At 49.8% G+C, this 20,462-nt stretch overlaps 2 protein-coding genes across 2 annotated transcripts; both read right to left on the minus strand.

Moving 5' to 3' along the window:
* Positions 1–2,306: 2,306 nt before the first annotated feature.
* On the minus strand, positions 2,307–5,113 carry LOC116970137 (NACHT, LRR and PYD domains-containing protein 12-like). The gene is made up of 5 exons (XM_033016854.1): positions 5,065–5,113; positions 3,757–3,904; positions 3,431–3,601; positions 2,938–3,105; positions 2,307–2,761 (listed from the first exon to the last, which is right to left on the minus strand). Exons 1-5 carry the CDS (start codon positions 5,111–5,113, stop codon positions 2,674–2,676), a joined length of 624 nt encoding a protein of 207 aa, XP_032872745.1. The 3' UTR covers positions 2,307–2,673.
* Positions 5,114–16,245: 11,132 nt separating this feature from the next.
* On the minus strand, positions 16,246–20,443 carry LOC116970138 (NACHT, LRR and PYD domains-containing protein 3-like; the record flags this gene model as incomplete). The annotated part of the gene is made up of 4 exons (XM_033016855.1): positions 20,402–20,443; positions 17,468–17,639; positions 17,302–17,367; positions 16,246–16,817 (listed from the first exon to the last, which is right to left on the minus strand). Coding segments are annotated over exons 1-4 (852 nt in total), but the record flags the coding sequence as incomplete, so codon positions are not given.
* Between the last annotated feature and the right edge of the window lie 19 nt (positions 20,444–20,462).

Here is a 20,462-nt window from a genome sequence, read left to right on the forward strand (position 1 = left end):
ATGTCAGTTTCCATCGGGCTGCTCTGGGCCGGACCTGGTTCACCAACCATAATCAATTTGAAGTGGTATACTTGCCCCCTTACTTGCCATTTCTAAACTCTATAGAATAATTATTTTCGGTTTGGAGATGGCGTGTATATGACCGCCAACCACATGCCCGCATGCCTCTTCTGCAGGCAATGGAACAGGCCTGCGGAGACATTGAGGTGAGGTCAATCCATGGATGGATTCGGCACACAAGGGGATATTTTCCCCGATGCAAATCGGGGGAAGACATTGCTTGCGATGTGGGTGAGATCCTGTGGCCAGACCCCAACAGACGGCAGGATCCATAAGCCCACCTACAAACGATTGCCGTGTTTTTCTGTGTTTACATATAGTGTATTTTTGGTTTTATTTTTGTTTTATTTTTGCTTTAACTGAATTTACAGTACTGTGAAGTACAGTACTGCAATGTACTGTATTGAGTATTTGATTTTTTGGTTGTTGTGAAAACGTGCCTTTTGTGGAACTGAATAAAAACAGTGAAAATTAAAGACTGCAGTGTTTTATATAAAGTAGACTAGTGTGTTGCTGCTGATCTGAAAGTGTATCCATATGATGCAAGTGTGTATCATTTTGTCATCACAGTGACGTTTTGACAAAGGATTGTTAGGTTTTCATAGCAGAGTTTAGGTTTCGATAGCAGTTTCAATTTGACATGGATGTGAATGGTTTATTTCCCAGTGTTGTGTCTTATTTGCTTGTGTGTAGAGTTTTGACACAATGAGCGAAGTTTTGCAAAACGTGTTCAAGCAACGGGCAAAAACTGTAATATAGCTGTAGAAACCCTTTGGATTTACTTTCACCTTACTTGCCAAAGCAACCTCATATCTTCTTTTAGCTTTTCTAATTTCTTACTTAAGATTCTTTTTACATTCCTTATACTCCTCAAGCACTTCATTTACTTCATGCTGCCAATAATTATTGTAGATCTCCCTCTCTTTCCGAACAAGATGTCCAATTTCCCTTGAAAACCAGGTCTCTTTCCAATTTTTACTGTTTCCTTTCAACCGAACAGGAACATAAAGATTCTGTACTCTTAACATTTCCCCTTTAAATGTCCTCCATTTCTCTTCTACATCTTTCCATAAAACAAAATGTTCCATTTCACTCCTTTTAAATCATCTCGCATCTCATCAAAGTTAGCCTTTCTCCAATCAAATATCTCAACCCTATGTCCAGTTCTGACCCTCTCCATAATTATATTGAAACTAATGGTATTGTGATCACTGGACCCGAAGTGCTCCCCAACGCATACCTCCGCCACCTGTCCCGTCTCATTTCCTAACAGGAGGTCCAGCACTGCCCCTCCTCTAGTAGGTACCTCTACGTATTGCTGCAAAAAACTATCCTGCACACATTTTACAAACTCCAATCCATCCAGCTCATTTACAGAATTTGTTTCCCAGTTTATGTGTGGAAAGTTGAAATCTCCCACAATCACTACCTTGTGCTTACTACTAATATCTGCTATCTCCTTACATATTTGCTCTTCCAATTCTCGTTCCCCATTTGGCGGTCTATAATACAGCACTATAAGTGTTGCTACACCTTTCCCACTTCTCAGTTCCACCCAAATAGCCTCCCTAGATGAGCCCTCCAATCTATCCTGCCAAAGCACTGCTGTAATATCTGCCCTGACTAGCAATGCAACACCTCCACCTCTTGCGCCTCCAATTCTATCACACCTGAAACAACGAAATCCTGGAATATTTAGTTTCCAATCACAGCCCTCCTGCAACCATGTTTCACTGATCGCCACAACATCATACTTCCAGTTGTCTATCCAGACTCTAAGCTCATCCACCTTTCTTACAATGCTCCTAGCATTAAAATATGCACATTTAAGAACCCCCCCGTATCTTATTCTCTGTTTATTTCCTTGTTTTCCTTCTCCTCTTGTGTCCGAGTGCTTCCCTTTTCTGCTTCCTGCCTCCCATTCTGTCTACTGGCTTTCTCTATTTGAGTCCCTCGCCCCAACCATTCTAGTTTAAAGTCTCCCCAGTAGCCTTTGCAAATTTCCCCGCCAGGGTATTGGTCCCGCTCGGGTTCAAGTGCAACCCATCCTTTCTGTACATGTCCCACCTTCCCCAAAAGAAGTCCCAATGATCCATAAACTTGAATCTCTGCCCTCTGCACCAGGTTTTCAGCCACGCATTCAGCCACGCAGGCAGGCAGCCACGGCAGCGTCGGAACCGGTAGGTAGGTAGGTAGGTAGGTAGGTAGGTAGGTAGGTAGGTAGGTAGGTAGGTAGGTAGGTAGGTAGGTAGGTAGGTAGGTAGGCAGCATCAAGCAGCGTGATGTTGCTGTTGCTGTTGCTGCTGCTTTTGTCACCATTAATCCACAGCAGGAGCGGGGGCCACAGATGATAAAGACACATCTGGGATCCTGCAGGTCTAGCTGCAATGCCCCCGTTCCCCACTGGGGGAAGCACCGGCCTGGTAGTATCAGCAGCGCCGCATACCCGGGTCACGTGACAGCGGGCAGGGTCCCCTCTGACGTCACCGCCCGGCCGGCTCGGGAAACGTCGGGGTTTAAAGGGGATGATGGGCGGCGTTTAAAGGGGAGGGGCAGGGAAACGGCCAACAATATTCCAGTCCACAGGGCGGTGACGTTTACACCCAGAGATGTTCACACGAACACACTCAGACCGCGTCTGGTTCCCTGCAGACTCTTCAGCTGGTTCTGTCCGTCTGTACTGAACTTATTCCCCTCCAGCCTGAAACATGTGGAGGAATAAAGAGGCAATAAACGGATAAAACAACAGTGTCAATAACAGGGACTGGGGTTCATTTTTCACCAACATTTACAGAACAAATTCACAGGAGAACGAAGCCCGCGGATGGATGGATCCCCTGATATTTGATCACATTAAACATTAACACAAACACTCACCAGATCAGCTCTAGTCTCGGGAGGGTCAGTATGAGGCGGCGGAGAGCGGGGACACATCGGTCTGTGAGGGAGTTGTCTGTCAGGTTCAGCCCCGTCAGTGAGGGCTTTGTACTGAGAGCGGAGACGAGATCCTCCGCTCCAGAATCTGTGAGACCGACACTGTCCAGCCTGGAGATGAGAGAGAGTGAGGGTGAGGGACACAGAGAGACAGGAGACGGTGCAAATCCCCAGTGTTTATCAGTGACCCAATTACTGATCATATTAACGTTCTGTGTCATAAATACATAGCAAATAGATGCAGGAGGAGGCCATTCGGCCCTTCGAGCCAGCACCTACATTCATTGTGATCATGTCTGATCGTCCTGAATCAATAACCCGTGCCAGCCTTCTCCCTGTATCCCTTGATTCCACTAGCCCCTAGAGCTCTATCTAACTCAGATAGAGTCAGACACCCAGTGAGTGTAAACACAATCTCTCACAGTCTGAGACTTACCACAGTATCTGTATTTTACAGTCCGGGTTCCACAGAGCATCAGACACCAGTTTCACTCCATAATCTCCCAGTTTATTCACACTCAGGTGCAGCTCCGTCACCGTATGGTTTGTACTGAGAGCGGAGACGAGACCCTCGGCTCCAGAATCTGTGAGACCGACATAGTCCAGCCTGGAGATGAGAGAGAGTGAGGGTGAGGGACACAGAGAGACAGGAGACGGTCCAAATTCCCAGTGTTTATCAGTGACACAATTACTGATCATATTAATGTTCAGTGTCAGACACCCAATTAGTGTAAACACAATCTCTCACAGTCTTGGACTTACCACAGTGTCTGTATTTTACAGTCCCAGTCCTTCAGAGCCGCATACACCAGTTTCACTCCGGAATCTCCCAGGTCGTTGCCCCCCAGTCTAAACACAAACAGACAGAGTAAGAAAGAAACTGATACAAACCCGGGGCTGAGATAGATAGCTTCTCCCAAACGGATTATTGTGGAAGCATCTCAGCACATCTATCTATCTATCTATCTATCTATCTATCTATCTATCGATCTATCTATCTATCTATCTATCTATCTATCTATCTATCTATCTATCTATCTATCTATCTATCTATCTATCTATCTATCTATCTATCTATCTATCTATCTATCTATCTATCTATCTATCTATCTATCTATCTATCTATCTATCTGTCTATCTGTCTGTCTGTCTGTCTGTCTGTCTGTCTGTCTGTCTGTCTCTCTCTCTCTCTCTCTCTCTCTCTCTCTCTCTCTCTCTATCTCTCTCTCTCTCTCTCTGTCTGTCTCTCATCTCTCTCTCGTCTCTCTCTCTCTCGTCTCTCTCATCTCTCGTCTCTCTCTCCTCTCTCTCTCTCTCTCTCTATCTATCTATCTATCTATCTATCTATCTATCTATCTATCTATCTATCTATCTATCTATCTATCTATCTATCTATCTATCTATCTATCTATCTATCTATCTATCTATCTATCTATCTATCTATCTATCTATCTATCTATCTATCTATCTACCTGTTTTTAACAGGTAGGAAAGTACGCGTTTCTTGCATTAATAACATATACTGGAAGTGACGGATGTCTTCCAGATGGATTGAGCAGCTCCGTGCGTCAAGTCCTATGACCTTGTGTCCTTACGTGCAACCCCCTATTCACACACACACACACACACATATATTCACACACATCACCACACACATATTCACGCACACACACACACGCATACACCAGTTTCACTCCGGAATCTCCCAGGTCGTTGCCCCCCAGTCTAAACACAAACAGACAGAGTAAGAAAGAAACTGATACAAACCCGGGGCTGAGATAGATAGCTTCTCCCAAACGGATCATTGTGGAAGCATCTCAGCACATCTATCTATCTATCTATCTATCTATCTATCTATCTATCTATCTATCTATCTATCTATCTATCTATCTATCTATCTATCTATCTATCTATCTATCTATCTATCTATCTATCTATCTATCTATCTATCTATCTATCTATCTATCTATCTATCTATCTATCTATCTATCTATCTATCTATCTATCTATCTATCTATCTATCCTATTATTATATAAAAGTCTGTGGCTGCCGTCCGTCCGGCTGCTTGCCTGACTTGTGGTTGCCAGCCTTTACAGTTTTTGCCCATTGCTTGAACATTATAGACCCATGCTTAGACCAAAGTAACACAACTTGAAGTTTTTGTTACTATACCTTAAACACATGTAACCATATCTTAAACAAAAGCGCTGCTTTGCACTTTAGTTGCAATTCTGCAACACACTTGCTCCTTTCTGCAACACACTTGCTCCTGCACACTACACACTATTTCATACATAAGACACTTCGTTCAAAAATGAAACCTCAGGTACCATTGGGAAGACACATCTATTCAAAATACAAAACACATCAAGTAATTGAAAACACTAAGATACACACCTGAAAATACTTACTTACAACACTGAACACCAATCAGCCAGCTACAAAAAGGCCTCAGTTACGCCATTTTGAGAACTTTGCAAGCATGGATGCAGGGAGAGCAAGAGGCAGAGGTAGAGGAAGAGGAAGAGGAGGGCGTGGTCGAAGAGGCCATGCACGGACCATTATTTCCGATGAAATAAGAGCAACTTTGGTGGACCATGTCATACACCATGGCCTGACTATGAGGGAAGCTGGGCAGAGAGTCCACCCTAATCTAAGCCGTTGCACAGTTTCATCCATAATAAGGACATTCCGACTGGAAAACAGGTATGTCTTCAACTCTCTACTTTCCACTCTACTCAGATGTTATCTAGAGTATTTACAGTACTGTACCATATCACATTACCGTATCACATGTATTGTATTGCAGGGTGGCTAATGCTCCTTTTGGAACGAAAGTGGTAGGTTTGTGAAGCATACCGTGATTACGTATATTGAGATGTTTCAGTACAGTGTATGGTATATACAGTAAAGTACAGTATATACAGTACTATAAAAAGAAGCAAACCAATAACAATTTGTGGTTGCATTTTGCTATAGAATGACTAGAAGACCTTCTGGGGGTGGACGCCAACGCCTGTTCACCCAACAGCAGGAACTTGCCATTGTGGACCTAGTCAGAGCAAACAATGCAACCCGTCTCCAGCAACTACGGCAACAAATACTTGCAGATAGGAAAGTGTTCAACAACATTAAGTAAGCATTACCACTATAAGACGCATCTTGGTAAAGCACAAAATGACCATGAAGCAACTGTACAGGGTCCCATTTGAGAGGAACAGTGTCAGGGTCAAAGGACTTTGACGTGAATATGTACAAGTAAGTGTTACAGTCCTTTACATTTACAATACAGTATTGGTGTAATCCAGTAACAGCTGAATATGTACCATTGTATCAGTTCCACATAGCCATCCACAATATGTATTTTTTGTTACAGAGAATCTTGGCCATGGATGGAGCTGCACAGCCTCATGAATATATTTACATTGATGAGGCTGGATTCAACCTTAGCAAAACAAGGCGACGGGGTCGTAATATAATTGGCCAAAGGGCAATTGTGCACGGCCCGGGGCAACGCGGGGGAAATATCGCATTGTGTGCCGCCATAAGTCTTCGAGGGCTTCTGTACAATCATGCAAAACTAGGTCCATACAATACACAACATATCATCACATTTCCAGATGCTCTTCGTAATATAGCTGTACAGGACAGACCAGAGCAGCCCAGGTTTGTTGTTGTCTGGGATAATGTCAGTTTCCATCGGGCTGCTCTGGTCCGGCCCTGATTCACCAACCATAATCAATTTGAAGTGGTATACTTGCCCCCTTACTTGCCATTTCTAAACCCTATAGAATAATTATTTTAGGCTTGGAGATGGCGTGTATATGACCGCCAACCACATGCCCGCATGCCTCTTCTGCAGGCAATGGAACAGGCCTGCGGAGACATTGAGGTGACGTCAATTCATGGATGGATTCGGCACACAAGGGGATATATTCCCCGATGCAAATCGGGGGAAGACATTGCTTGCGATGTGGATGAGATCCTGTGGCCAGACCCCAACCGACGGCAGGATCCATAAGCCCACCTACAAACGATTGCCGTGTTTTTCTGTGTTTACCGTATAGTGTATTTTTGGTTTTATTTTTGTTTTATTTTTGCTTTAACTGAATTTACAGTACTGTGAAGTACAGTACTGCAATGTACTGTATTGAGTATTTGATTTTTTGGTTGTTGTGAAAACGTGCCTTTTGTGGAACTGAATAAAAACAGTGAAAATTAAAGACTGCAGTGTTTTATATAAAGTAGACTAGTGTGTTGCTGCTGATCTGAAAGTGTATTCATATGATGCAAGTGTGTATCATTTTGTTATCAGAGTGACGTTTTGACAAAGGATTGTTAGGTTTTCATAGCAGAGTTTAGGTTTCGATAGCAGTTTCAATTTGTCATGGATGTGAATGGTTTATTTCCCAGTGTTGTGTCTTATTTGCTTGTATGTAGAGTTTTGACACAATGAGCGAAGTTTTGCAAAACGTGTTCAAGCAACGGGCAAAAACTGTAATTCGTTGCTACGCCGAAACCAGACGCAGAATCGCCGAGATTTTTTTCCATTTCGGTAGAGATTTCACTTTTCATTCCAAGTATCCACTGCTGATTACATTTCGTCGTACACAATTTGCACATTTTTAATCAAATCCTTCTCCCCCCCCCACCAGAATTTCAACAACAAAAAACTGGCTTCTCATCCATAGAATGTAGGAGAACGTTACATCGAGCGATGTCACTATGCCTAATGCTCACAGATGTCCAATCGGAATGCACTCATCTCCTCCATCCTCCCAACCCCATCTCTCTCTCTCCACCTCCTTTCCTCTCCCCCTTCCCTCCCCCACCCACTTCCTTCTCTATCCCACCCCCTTCCCTCACTCTCCCACCCCTTCCCCCTCTCCACTCTTCCCCCTCCATCCACACTCTTCCCCCTCTACCACTTACCCCATCTCCCTCCTCCCTCCACTCTCCTCCATACCTCACTCCCCCTCACCCACCTCTCTCTCCTTCCCCTACTATCTCCCTCTCCTCACCCGTCTCCCTCTATTCCTCCCAACCCATCCCTCCCTCCCTCCTGCCCTCTCCACCCCAACCCACCCCTTCCCTCTCTCCCCCGCCCCCTTCCCCATACCCCTCTTCCACCACTCCCCCAACCTGTACCTCCCCACCTCCACCTCTCCCCCTTACACACCCTTCTCCCCCTCCGTCCCCCACCCCTCTCCCTCCCCTCTTCCCTCCCCTTCCCCCACCCTCTGTCCCTCTTCCACCACCCCCTACCCCTCTCTCCCTCCCCACGCTTTCACTTGTCTTCCCCCTCCCCTCCCCACTCTTTCCCCTCTCTCCTCCCGCCCCCCTCCCTCCACAATCTTCCCTCTCCCTCCCCTCCCCCAACTCCCTCCTCCCCTCCCTCCCCCATTCGTCCCCCCATCCCCCACACCACTCTCCCCCTCCCCATCTCTCTCTTCTCCCCCTCTCCATCTCCTTCTCCTCACCCCTCTCCCTCTCCTCCAATCCCATTCCTCTCTCTCCCACGCCCCTTCTTCCTCCCCACTCTCCGCCCTCCCTCCACACTCTTCCCCATCTCGCCCCTATCCCATCTCCCTCCACCCCTTCGTCCGCACTCCGCCACACCTATCTCCCCCTCCCCTCCCTCTTCCCCTCCCCCACCCCTCTCTCCTCCCCCCTCTCCATCTCCCTTGCCAAATACATTCTTGCTATAGAGGGAGTACAGAGAAGGTTAATCAGACTGATTCATGGGATGTCAGGACTTCCATATGAAGAAAGACTGGATAGACTTGGCTTGTTCTCAATAGAATTTAGAAGATTGAAGGGGGTTCTTATAGAAACTTGCACAATTCTTAAGGGGTTGGACAAGTAAGATGCAGGAAGATTGTCCCCGATGTTGGGGAAGTCCAGAACAAGGGGTCACAGTTTAAGGATAAGGGGGAAATCTTTTAGGATCGAGATGAGAAAAACATTTTTCACACAGACAGTGGTGAATATCTGGAATTCTCTGCCACAGAAGGTAGTTGAGGCCAGTTCATTGGCTATATTTAAGAGTGAGTTACATGTGGCCATTGTGGCTAAAGGGATCAGGGGATATGGAGAGAAGGCAGGTACAGGATACTGAGTTGGATGATCAGCCATGATCATATTGAATGGCGGTACAGGCTCGAAGGGCCAAATGGCCTACACCTGCACCTAATTTATATGTTTCTATGTTTCCCTCTCCTTCATCCCTCTCTCTCTCCCACCCATCCCACCCATCCCTCTCTCCCCCGCCCCCCTTCACTCTCTACGTTAACCCCCTTCCCTCTCTTCCCCCGCCCCCTAAACCTCTGTCCCTCTTCCACCACTCCCCCTAGCCCTCCCTCCCCACTCTCCACTTCTCTCCCTCACCCCACCCCTCTCCCTCCACCACCCCCCTCTCTCTCCCCCCACCCCTTCCCCAACCCCTCTGACCCACCCCACTCTTTCACCTCCCCTCTCCTCCCACTATCCCTCCCCACTCTTTCCCCCCTCTCCCCCACCCCTGTTTAAGGATAAGTGTGTGTGTGTGTGTGTGTGTGTATGTGTGTGTGTGTGTGTGTGTGTGTGTGTGTGTGTGTGTGTGTGTGTGTGTGTGTGTGTGTTTGTGTGTGTGTGTGTGTGTGTGTGTGTGTGTGTGTGTGTGTGTGTGTGTGTGTGTGTGTGTGTGTGTGTGTGTGTGTGTGTGTGTGTGTGCGTCTGCCTGACTTGTGGGTGCCAGCCTTTAATTCGTTGCTACGCCAAAACCAGACGCAGAATCGCCGCGATGTTTTCCATTTCGGTAGAGATTTTCCACTTTTCATTCCAAGTATCCAGTCCTGATTAAATTTCGTCGTGTTTATGTACACATTTTTAATAAAATCATTCCCCCCCCCCCCCCCCCATTAAAAAAAAAATGGCCTCTCACCCAGAGAATGTGGGTGAACGTTCCATCGTGTGCTGTCACAATGCCCAATGCTCACAGATGTCCAATGGGAATGGATTCATTTGCATATGCCTTTGCAGGAGCCCCAGCACCAGCACCAGCCCCTCCCGCCCACCCCAGCCCCGCAGCCTGTGTCGAAGCGCGTCATCACGTGTGTGGGAATAGAGAAAGAGGATTGGGGGTGAAAGGGAATGGGGAACAGTTGGACTGTCCCTAACCCTACCCCTTTCACTATCCCTCCCCACTATTTACCCTCTCTCCCCCACCTTTCACCCCCTCCCTCCACACACTTCTCCCTCCCTCCCCTGCCCCATCTCCCTACGCTCCCCTCCCCACATCTCTCTCCCACTCCCCCTCCCCATCCCTCTCTCCCATCCCTCTCACCCCCTCCCCCATCCCTCTCCCCCCATTCATCTCTCCTCCCCTTCTCAATCTGCCACTCCTCACCCCTCTTACACTCCTCCCCCTCATCCTCGCACCCCATCCCACTCCCCCACCCTCTTCCCTCTCTACCTCACATCCTTCCCTCTCTCTCCCACCCCCTTCCCCTCTCCACTCTTCCCCCCTCCATCCACACTCTTCATCCTCTACCACCTACCCCATCTCCCTCCTCGCCACCCTCCTCTTTCCCCCACACCTCTCTCTCCTCCCCCACCCCTCTCTCCTCCCTTCTCCACCTACCTCTCCTCACTCCTCTCCCTCTCCTCCTCTCACCCCCATCCCTCCCCCACCCCCTAGCCTCTCTAACGCACCCCCTTCGCTCTCTCCCCGCGCCCCCTTCCCCCACCCTCTGTCACTCTACCACCACTCCCCCTACCCCTCCCTCCCCACCTCCACTTCTCTTCCCCTTACCCCAGCCCTCTCCCTCTCCGGCCCTCATCCCTTTCTCTCCCCCCTCCTCCCATCTCCCTCCCACCCCTACACTTTCCCCTCTGTCCCTCTTCCACCACCCCTCCTACCCCTCTCCCCCTCCCGCCCCACTCTTCCACTTCTCTCTCCCCCTCCTCACCCACTCATCCCCCCAACTCTTTCCCATCTTTCCGCCACCCCCCTCCCTCCACAATCTTCCCCCTCCGTCCACTACCCCATCTCCCTCCTCCCATCCCTCCCCCCCATCCCCCACACCACTCCCCCATCGCTCTCTCTTCCCCTCTCCCACCCCCTCCCCCTCTCCATCTCGCTTTCCTCAGCCCTCTCCCTCTCCTCCACCTCTTACCCCCATCCCTCTCTCCCCCACCCCATTTTCCCTCCCCACTCTTCCCCCTCTCTCCACACTCTTCTCCCTATCTCCCCTACCCATCTCCTCCCTTCCCTCCCCCTCACCCACACCTCTCTCCCCTCCACTCTCTCTTCCCCCCTCCACTCTCTCTTCCCCCCCCACCCCTATTTCCCCCTCCCTCTCCATCTCCCTTGCCAAATACATTCTTGCCATAGAGGGAGTACAGAGAAGGTTAACCAGACTGAGTCCTGGGATGTTAGCACGTTCATATGAAGAAAGACTGGATAGACCCGGCTTTAGAAGATTGAGGGGGGCTCTTATAGAAATTTACAAAAATTTTAAGGGGTTGGACAGGCTAGATGCAGGAAGATTGTTCCCGATGTTGGGGAAGTCCAGAACAGTTTCAGGATAAGGGGGAAAACTTTTAGGACGGAGATGAGAAAAACATTTTTCACAAGGTGAATCTGTGGAATTCTCTGCACAGAAGGTAGTTGAGGCCAGTTAATTGGCTATATTTAAGAGGGAATTAGATGTGGCCCTTGTGGCTAAAAGGGATCCGGGGATATGGTGAGAAGGCAGGTACAGGATACTGAGTTGGATGATCAGCTATGATCATATTGAATGGCGGTGCAGGCTCGAAGGGCCGAATGGCCTACTCCTGCACCTAATTTCTATGTTCCTATGCTTCCCTCTCCTAACCCCTCTCCCTCTCCACCCCCTCCTCCTCCAACCCGATCCCTCTCTCCCCCACCCCCTTCCCTCCCTACTCCACCGCCTTCCCTCTCTACCCCAACCCCTTCCCTCTTCCCCCGCCCAGTTCCCCATTCCCCTCTGTCCCTCCTCCACTACTCCCTTTAGCCCTCTGACCCTCTTCCACCACTCATCCTACCCCTCTCCTCCTCCCTCCCCACCTCCACTCCTCGCCCCACCTCCCCCTCCCACTCTCCCTCCCCACCCTTTCCCCTCTCTCCCCCCACCTCTCTCCCCGTCACTACACACTCATCCTCCTCCCTCCCCTAACCCACCTCCCTCCTACTCGACCTCCCCTACCCCATCTCCGTCCTCCCTCACCTCTCCCTCTCCTCGTCCTTCTCTCCTCCTGCCGCCCACCCCTCTCTCCTCCCCCTCTCATCTCCCTCTCTCAACCCCTCTCTCCCTCAACCCCCTTCTCCCTCCTTCGATACTCTTCCTCCTCTCTCCGCTACCCCATCTCCTTCCTCCTCCCCCACACCTCACCTCCCCCTCCCCCACACCTCTCCCCCCTTCCCCCACACCTCTCCCCCCTCCCCTCTCTCCTCCCCTCCCCCACGCCTCTCCTCCCCCTCTCCATCTCCCTCCTCCCCTCCTCCTCTCACCCAATCCCTCTCTCCCCATCCCCCTTCTCCCTCCCCACTCTCCCCCCCCTCCACACTCTTCCCCCTCTCTCCCCCAACCCATCTCATTCCTCCCCTGCCTCTTCCCTCCGCCACAACTCTCACCCTCCCCTCTCTCCCCCCCTCCCCACCCCTCTCTCCTCCTCCCTCTTCATCTCCCTCCCCCCACCCCTCTCTCTCTCCTTCCCCTACTGCTGCCACCCCATCCCTCTCTCCCCCACCCCCTTCCCTCTCTCTCCCCACCACTCCATCTCTCCCCCGGCTCCCTACCACTGTCCCTCTTCCACCAACCCCCCTACCCCTCTCCCTCTCCCTCCACACTCTTCCCTTTCTCACCCCCTTACCCCACCCCTCTCCGTCCCCTACCCCCTCTCACTCCCTCCCATTCCCTTTCGCTCCCCTCTCGCCCACACCTTCCCCTACACCTCTGCCCTCTTCCATCACTCACTCCCTCTACTCCTCTCCCCCTCCCTCCCTATTCTTCCACATCTCTCCCCACCCCCTTCCCCCACCCCTCCCCATCACCCTTCCCCATCCCTCTCCCCCTCTCCTTCCCCACTCTTCCCCCTCTCTCCCCTCTACCCCTCTCCGCCTCCCTCCACACTCTGCCCCCTCTCCCTCCTCCCTCCCCTCCATTCTCCCCTCCCTTTCTCCTCTCCCCCTCTCCCACACTTCCCCCTCCCCCAACATCTCTCACACCCTCCCGTACCCCTCTCTCCTCCTCCCTTTCCCCCCTCTCTCCCCTCTCCCCTCTCCCTCCTCCCCTCTCACCTCTCCCTCCTCCCCTCTCACCCAACCCCCACCCGTCTCTCCCCGCTCTCTCCCCCTACCCATCTCTGCCTATACCACCACTCCCCCTACCCATCTGCCCCTCTTCCGCAGTCTTACCCCTCCCTCACCACTATTTCCACTCTCTCCCCTATCACTCTCCTCCTCCCATCCCCCTCTTCCCCCGCCCTCCTACCACTCTCCCCCTCCATCCACTCTCTTCTCCCTCTCTCCTCTCCCCCTCTTCCTCTTCCTTCATCTCCCTCCTCCCTCTCTCCTTCCCCCACCCCTCTCTCCCCCCTGCCCCACCCCTCTCTTATCCCCTCCCCCACCCCACTCTCCCCTTCCCCCTCTCTACCCCCTCTCCATCTCTCTCCCTCCTCACCCCTCTACCACCTATCCTCCCACCCCTCTCACCCCCATCTCCCACCCCCGTTCACCCCATCTCTCCCCACCCCATTCCCCTCTCTCTTGCACCACGCCCCGCTACCACTCTCCCACCCGCTACCCTCACCCCCCTTCCTCCCCTCCCCCTCCCCCTCTCTCACACCCTTCCCCGCTCTCCTCTCCCTCATAAATCTCTTCCGTTTCCTCCTCCCACTCTCCCCTCCCTCCCCTCTTCTCACCTTCCCCTTTGCCCACCCCGTCTCCCTCGCCCTCCCTCGCCCTCCCTCCCCCCCTCCCCCCATCTGTGTGGTTAGGGGGTGGTTAGTGTGAGTGTGATGCCGCAGACCGCCCCCCCCCATCCCCCCCACTCCACACAAACGCGCGTTGGGGAAACAGAACCAACGGGTCTGCACTTGGTCTAGTTATTGAATAAATCTCTGTGGTTGCTGCGTTTGGAGACTCTCACCTTTATTCTCATTCCCCGAGCGACGACCGGGAAATGTGGTCACCAGTGTTTGACTCCGCCCCCCCCAAGCCCCCAGGTCACCAGTGGTCGACCCCTTCCCCCCCCTCCCCCGTGCACACAACGGCTGCAACACGCGTGACCCGGGGGAGGTGGGAACGGTGTGGACCACTAGTGACACGGGGGAGGGGGGGAAGTTGTCGACCACTGGTGACCTGGGGGGCAGAGTCAACCACTGGCGACACGGGGGAAGGGGGCAAGGAGTCAACCACTGGTGACCTGGGGTAGGGGGGCAAGGGGTCGACCACTGGTGACCTTGGGGACAGAGTCAACCACTGGTGAACCGGGGGAGGGGGGAAAAGAGTCAACCACTGGTGACCTGGGGGACGGAGTCAACCACTGGTGACCCGGGGGAGGGGGCAAGGAGTCAACCACTAGTGACCTGGGGGAGGGGGGCAAGGGGTCGACCACTGGTGATCGGGGGGCGGATTCAACCAATGGTGACATCGGGAGGGGGGACGGAGTCAACCACTGGTGGCCTGGGGGAGGGGGGTGGAGTCAACCACTGGTGGCCTGGGGGAGAGGGGACGGAGACAACCACTGGTGGCCTGGGGGAGGGGCGCGGAGTCAACCACTGGTGACCCGGGGGACGGTGGCAAGGTGTCGACCACTGGTGACCTGGGGGAGGGGGGGGGGCGGAGTCAACCAATGGTGACCTGGGGGACGGAGTGAACCACTAGTGACCTGGGGGAGGGGGGACAGAGTCAACCACTGGTGACCTGGGGAGAGGGGGGGGGGGCGGAGGAGGTTAAAATAGGAGGGGTGCCCCCTTGCACAGTGATGGCCGCTCGGCCCCATAGAAGGGGTGCTGTACTCAGTAACAATATAGTGAAACAATTTTACATTTCAGTTTTAGCATCAAACGGACAGTTACCTCAAGTGCTGACACTTGTGCAGAACCGGTCCCAGCCGCTGGAGATCTTCACACTGAATGCGGCAGTCGCCCAGATCGAGGTGTTTGATTGTACCACAGAGCCTTATGGCATGAGAAAGGACCACACAGTCAATCGGGGTCAGTCCCAGTCCACTGAATGAAAGTGTTTCCACAGATCCAAGTGTTTGCTGAGCCAGTGCAGGATTCTGAGACTCAAACAGGTAGTGCAGCGTGTTCAGGAGCCTCCGTTTATCAGCTTTATTCTTTGTGTTTCCAGCCCGGCGTTTAACCTCCTCCTTCACCCAGTCAATCACTCGGCAGATTGTTTGATGAGTGAATGCACCCAGAAACTCCTCCAGGATCCACGATGACCACGGGGAGGAGAGACCAGCGACAAAACGGAGAAATACTTCAAATCGCCCGTCCGTCATGCCATGGGTTTCAATGAGGAGTGTCGTGATATCCCCGCGATCTACAGTCAGGAATTGTGCGAGTGCGGCTACAAACTCTTGGATGGTGAGGTGCGGGAAGGTGTACACCACGCTCCGGACTGAATCCTCTCTCTCCAAAAGTTCCATCAGGAACCCGGACAGGAACTGGGAAGGCTGCAGATTGTATTTGATCAAATCTCCATCTGTGAACACAATGTTCTTCTCGGCCACTCCAGTGAAGGCCATCTTACCAAGCCTCAGTAACACCTCACGGAGGTTCTCAATCTCTCGGCCGTGATTTTTCAGGATGTTGTAAATAAAGTAGCAATATAGTTGGGTGATGGTCTTGGGAACTCTCTGCGGGTCCTGATGTTTTTGTGTGAAGAAGGGGCCCAGTGTCAGGCCGAGGATCCAGCAGTAGGAGGGGTTGTAGCTCATGGTGTACAGGATCTCGTTCTCCTTCACGTGCTTGAAAACAGCTGCTGCCACCGTCTGATTTTCAAAATACCTGGTGAAATATTCCATCCGTTCCTCACCAACAAATCCCAGGATTTCAGCCCAGACACTGATCTCTGCCTTTTCCAGTAAGTGTAACGCAGTGGGGCGGGTGGTGACTAGCACTGAACACCCTGGGAGCAGCTTGTGCTGGATTAAACTGTACACAATGTCAGACACTTCACACCGGGATTCAGGATCTGGGCACTGGTGCTGAGGTTCCGTGTCTCTCCGACTGTCAGCAAAATCGATTCTGCCCTTGAATTCATCCAGACCATCAAATATAAACAGCAATCCCTTTGGGTTCTTCCAGACCTCCCGCAGCATATTCCCAAAGTAAGGATACTGATCCAGAATCAGTTCCCTCAGGTTTATTCTGCAGTTAATCATATTCAAATCCCTGAATTTGAAACTGAAAACAAACTGGAAGTTTGGGTACATTTTCCCTGTGGCCCAATCATGAACAATCTTTTGCACCATTGTTGTTTTTCCGATCCCCGCAACTCCGGCTACTGTTGCTGAAATCCCAGATCGGGAATTACTCCGGGAAAAGCTGCTGTGGAACAATTCATCTGTCCTGATTTTTTCCAGTTTTCCCCGGAGACATTCCTCTCTCCACTCTTCATGGTCCCGGCCTCTTGCCAGCAGCTCATGTTCCACCAGTGTCCGATCTCGAACAGTGGAGATGATTGTGAGCTCAGCGTATCGATCACGCAACGGGAAATCCTTAACCTTCTCCTTCATCAGGATGGTGTTGACGCTCAGTGTTTCATTCTGTGCTCGCAGAGTCTCCTTGTGTTTCTGTTGAACATCTTGCACGGGAAAGGGCAGATAATGGACACAATGTTAGATGACTCAACTCAAAACTCAACATTAAAAACTACAAGAATGATTTCAATACCCTTCAATTAAATCAACTCGCTGACTCTTTGGTTAGCTACCTCTTTGGCTACACTCGGACTATCCTTGATCGGACTTTCCTCGTTTTACCTTGCACTAAACGTTATTCCCTCATAGTTTATCTACTGGCTCGATTATAATCACGTGTTGTCTTTCTGCTGACTGGATAACACGCAACAAAAGCTTTTCACCGTACCTCAGTACATGTGACGATACACTAAACTAAGCTAAACCTGAATCTACAGACAAAGAAGCAATCCATAGTGAATCTCCGTGCCAGTCTAACAATTGCTTAGCCTTTAAACGTCTGATTTCCCATTCTGCGAAGCTCTGAACATTCAGTATTACATCAATTCTAACAAGTCGCTGGTGTGAACTGTACATTTGAACACTCACCTTCCATATGAGAGGGTAATTCAGTTAAACCTCCGATGATATTCATGTATTCTTCTGGATCAGGTCCTGTTCAAATCAACGAGCATTTATTAAACCAGACTTGAATAACATTGTTAACTCCAGTGTTTCAATGTGATATTCAGTTCAGTGTGTTGATTTACCGTACCGTGCTCCTGGATTTCTTTCAGTATTTTGTTCAGCTTCGGCAATTCGTTCTGCATTTTCACAAAGGATTCCCACATCACCCGCCGGGCAAGGTGACCCTTCTCCATCACCAGACTGAGGAAGAGTGTGGAACTGTCTCTGCGGGTTCCCTTTTCCACGAGCTCAGCGACACTCTGTGAAGACCAACAATGAATATATTGAGAAGTGACTGAGACAATGCTAATGGGGAGGGAATTAGCTGTACAGTGATGGGATATTCCGGTAGTTTTGAACATTGTGACAGGCATTGATCTGCCTCTTCATACACCCATGACACTGTGCTGCCAAACTGTGTACTCCCAGAGTCCTGACAGTGGGGAAACTCGCTTCACATCTGGCAGTGTCCGAGAACACAGCAGAGTACAGCACGGGAACAGGCCATTCAGGCCAATGATGGCTGTGTTGAAATTGATGTGAAATTAATCCAATTCCCTTTGGCCTCATATGGACGTGTCCAGCCCAACCTGCATTTCTTCCTGCTCTGCATTTTGAAGCTATTATGTTATTTCGTCTACATTCTTACCCTGTGTGAGCCGGCATTCACTCATTGACCAGATAACGTTTTTATTTTTATACCTACCCCAGCTTTACCCGATCAAAGACATCACTCTCTTGTACATTTTCTGCAGCTCATGCCCTCCTTTCATTGCACATTAACCCTGCTTCTCTTCCCACAGATGTGTAAATTAGAGCACATGCTATTGAGGGTAGGGTGTTGACATGGATAGAGCATTGTTTGGCAGACCGGAAGCAAAGAGTAGGAATGAACGGGTCCTTTTCAGAATGGCAGGCAGTGGCGAGTGGAGTGCCGCAAGGCTCGGTGTTGGGGCCGCAACTGTTTACCATATAAATTAATGATTTGGAAGAGGGAATTAGGAGCAACACTAATAACTTTGCGGATGACACAAAGCTGGGTTGCAGTGTGAACTGTGAAGAGGATGTTAGGGGGTAGCAGGGTGACCTGGACTGGTTGAGTGAGTGGGCATATACGTGGAAGATGCAGTATAATATAGATAAATATGAGGTTATCCACGTTGGCGACAAAAAAGGGGGCAGATTATTATCTCAATGGGTTTAGGTTAGGTAAAGGGAAGGTACAGCGAATACTGGGTGTCCTTATACACCAGTCACTGAAAGTAGACGTGCAGGTACAGCAGGCAGTGAAGAAAGCTAATGGAATGTTGGCCTTCATAACAAGAGGATTTCAGTATGTGTAAAGAGGTACTTCTGCAGTTGTATAGGGCTCTGGTGAGACCACATCTGGAGGATTGTGTACAGTTTTGGTCTCTTATTTTGAGGAAGGACATCCTTGTGATTGAAGCAGTAGGTTCACAAGATTGATACCTGGGATGTCGGGACTGTCATATGAGGAAAGATTGAAAAGACTAGGCTTGTATTCACTGGAGTTTAGAAGGATGAGGGGGTTCTTATATCACATATAAAATTATAAAAGGACTGGACAAGCTCGATGCAGGAAACACGTTCCCAATGTTGGGCGAATCCAGAACCAGGGGCCACAGACTTAGAATTAAGGGGAGGTCATTTAAGACTGAGGTGAGAAAACACTTTTTCACCCAGAGAGTTGTGAATTTATGGAATTCCCTGCCACAGAGGGCAGTGGAGGCCAAGTCACTGGATGGATTTAAGAGAAAGTTCGATAGAGCTCTAGGGGCTAGTGCAGTCAAGGGATATGTGGAGAAGGCAGACACGGGTTATTGATAGGGAATGATCAGCCATGATCACAATTAATGGCGGTGCTGGCGCGAAGGGCCGAATGGCCTCCTCCTGCACCTATTTTCCACGTTTCTATGTTTCTATAACCGACGTGCTGAATATTTTTTAATACCGTAGATTTTTGCGAATGTACTTTTATTTATTTTATTTGTCAATTGAATGATAAACGAACAGTTTGACATCTTAGATTAATCCAGCAGGTCAGACAACATCTCTAAATACTGAGTTATTTTATTCAGCACATTGTGTGTGTTTTTGTAAACCAGCATCTGGAGTTCCTTGTGCTTGTGCATAATGCCCTTTGTGGTTTAAGGAACTGAGCTAAATGTGACCAATGAAACTGATGACACTTAAGAAGTATTATCGTTTTCTGATTCTGGGTTTACAAGTTTACTGCATCCCTGACCGTTGTGTTCAGATGCATGTGTAGGAAGAACAGCTGAATCAGAATGGACCATTCTCAGAAATCCCATGTCACAGGTTTTATTCCTGATACCAAATCTACAGGATGCAGATCAGAGGTCAGTGTCTCCATTGCACTATTCAGTGCCATGTGAGGGGACTGTCAAAGTTCGTTTCTTCTACAGCAGATAGCAACAGAATTGTTAAAGGTAAACCATGACAATCTTTAATTGATTCATCAGAAGGGAGTGGAAAGATCTCCAATGAGCACAAACGTTGCTCAGTGCTTTTCGGGCTCCACTCACAGAACAAAGGAAAGTTAGCGCAATTATACATTTTTCTTATCAGTAAATCACTCCTACCTAGTCTGAATATGGCATGACTGAAAGATTCTGTAGACTTTCAGAATATGGGAAAAGCTGGGTCCAAATCAAGCTCATCCAATAACAAGTTATTACTTCTCTATGGAGCGTCAGCTATTTTATCAATCTTAGCTTCTTTATGGCCTTGAAAGAAGCAGATGTTATTACTGCATGATCCCATATTAATGTCTTTATTGAAAATACAACCTGTCCTCCATATTGTGTTCCATATAATTTACAAAGTCATTCAGACTTGGCACCGAGCCATTCTTTTGTTCTACTAGACCATGCTTTTGTAGAAGAACTACTCCATCTTAGATTTGACTATTAGCTCTTCCCCCCCTAATGCCGTCAGTTCTGTGACAGGAAACATAAGTCACCGTGTTCCTTCCACTTACCCCGTGTTCTTGTTCACGGAAATATCCATGGCATCTCATCATGACGCCGAGGCTTTCAACC

The sequence above is a fragment of the Amblyraja radiata genome, unplaced genomic scaffold (assembly GCF_010909765.2).
Source record: "Amblyraja radiata isolate CabotCenter1 unplaced genomic scaffold, sAmbRad1.1.pri scaffold_560_ctg1, whole genome shotgun sequence".
NCBI classification, from domain to species: domain Eukaryota; kingdom Metazoa; phylum Chordata; class Chondrichthyes; order Rajiformes; family Rajidae; genus Amblyraja; species Amblyraja radiata.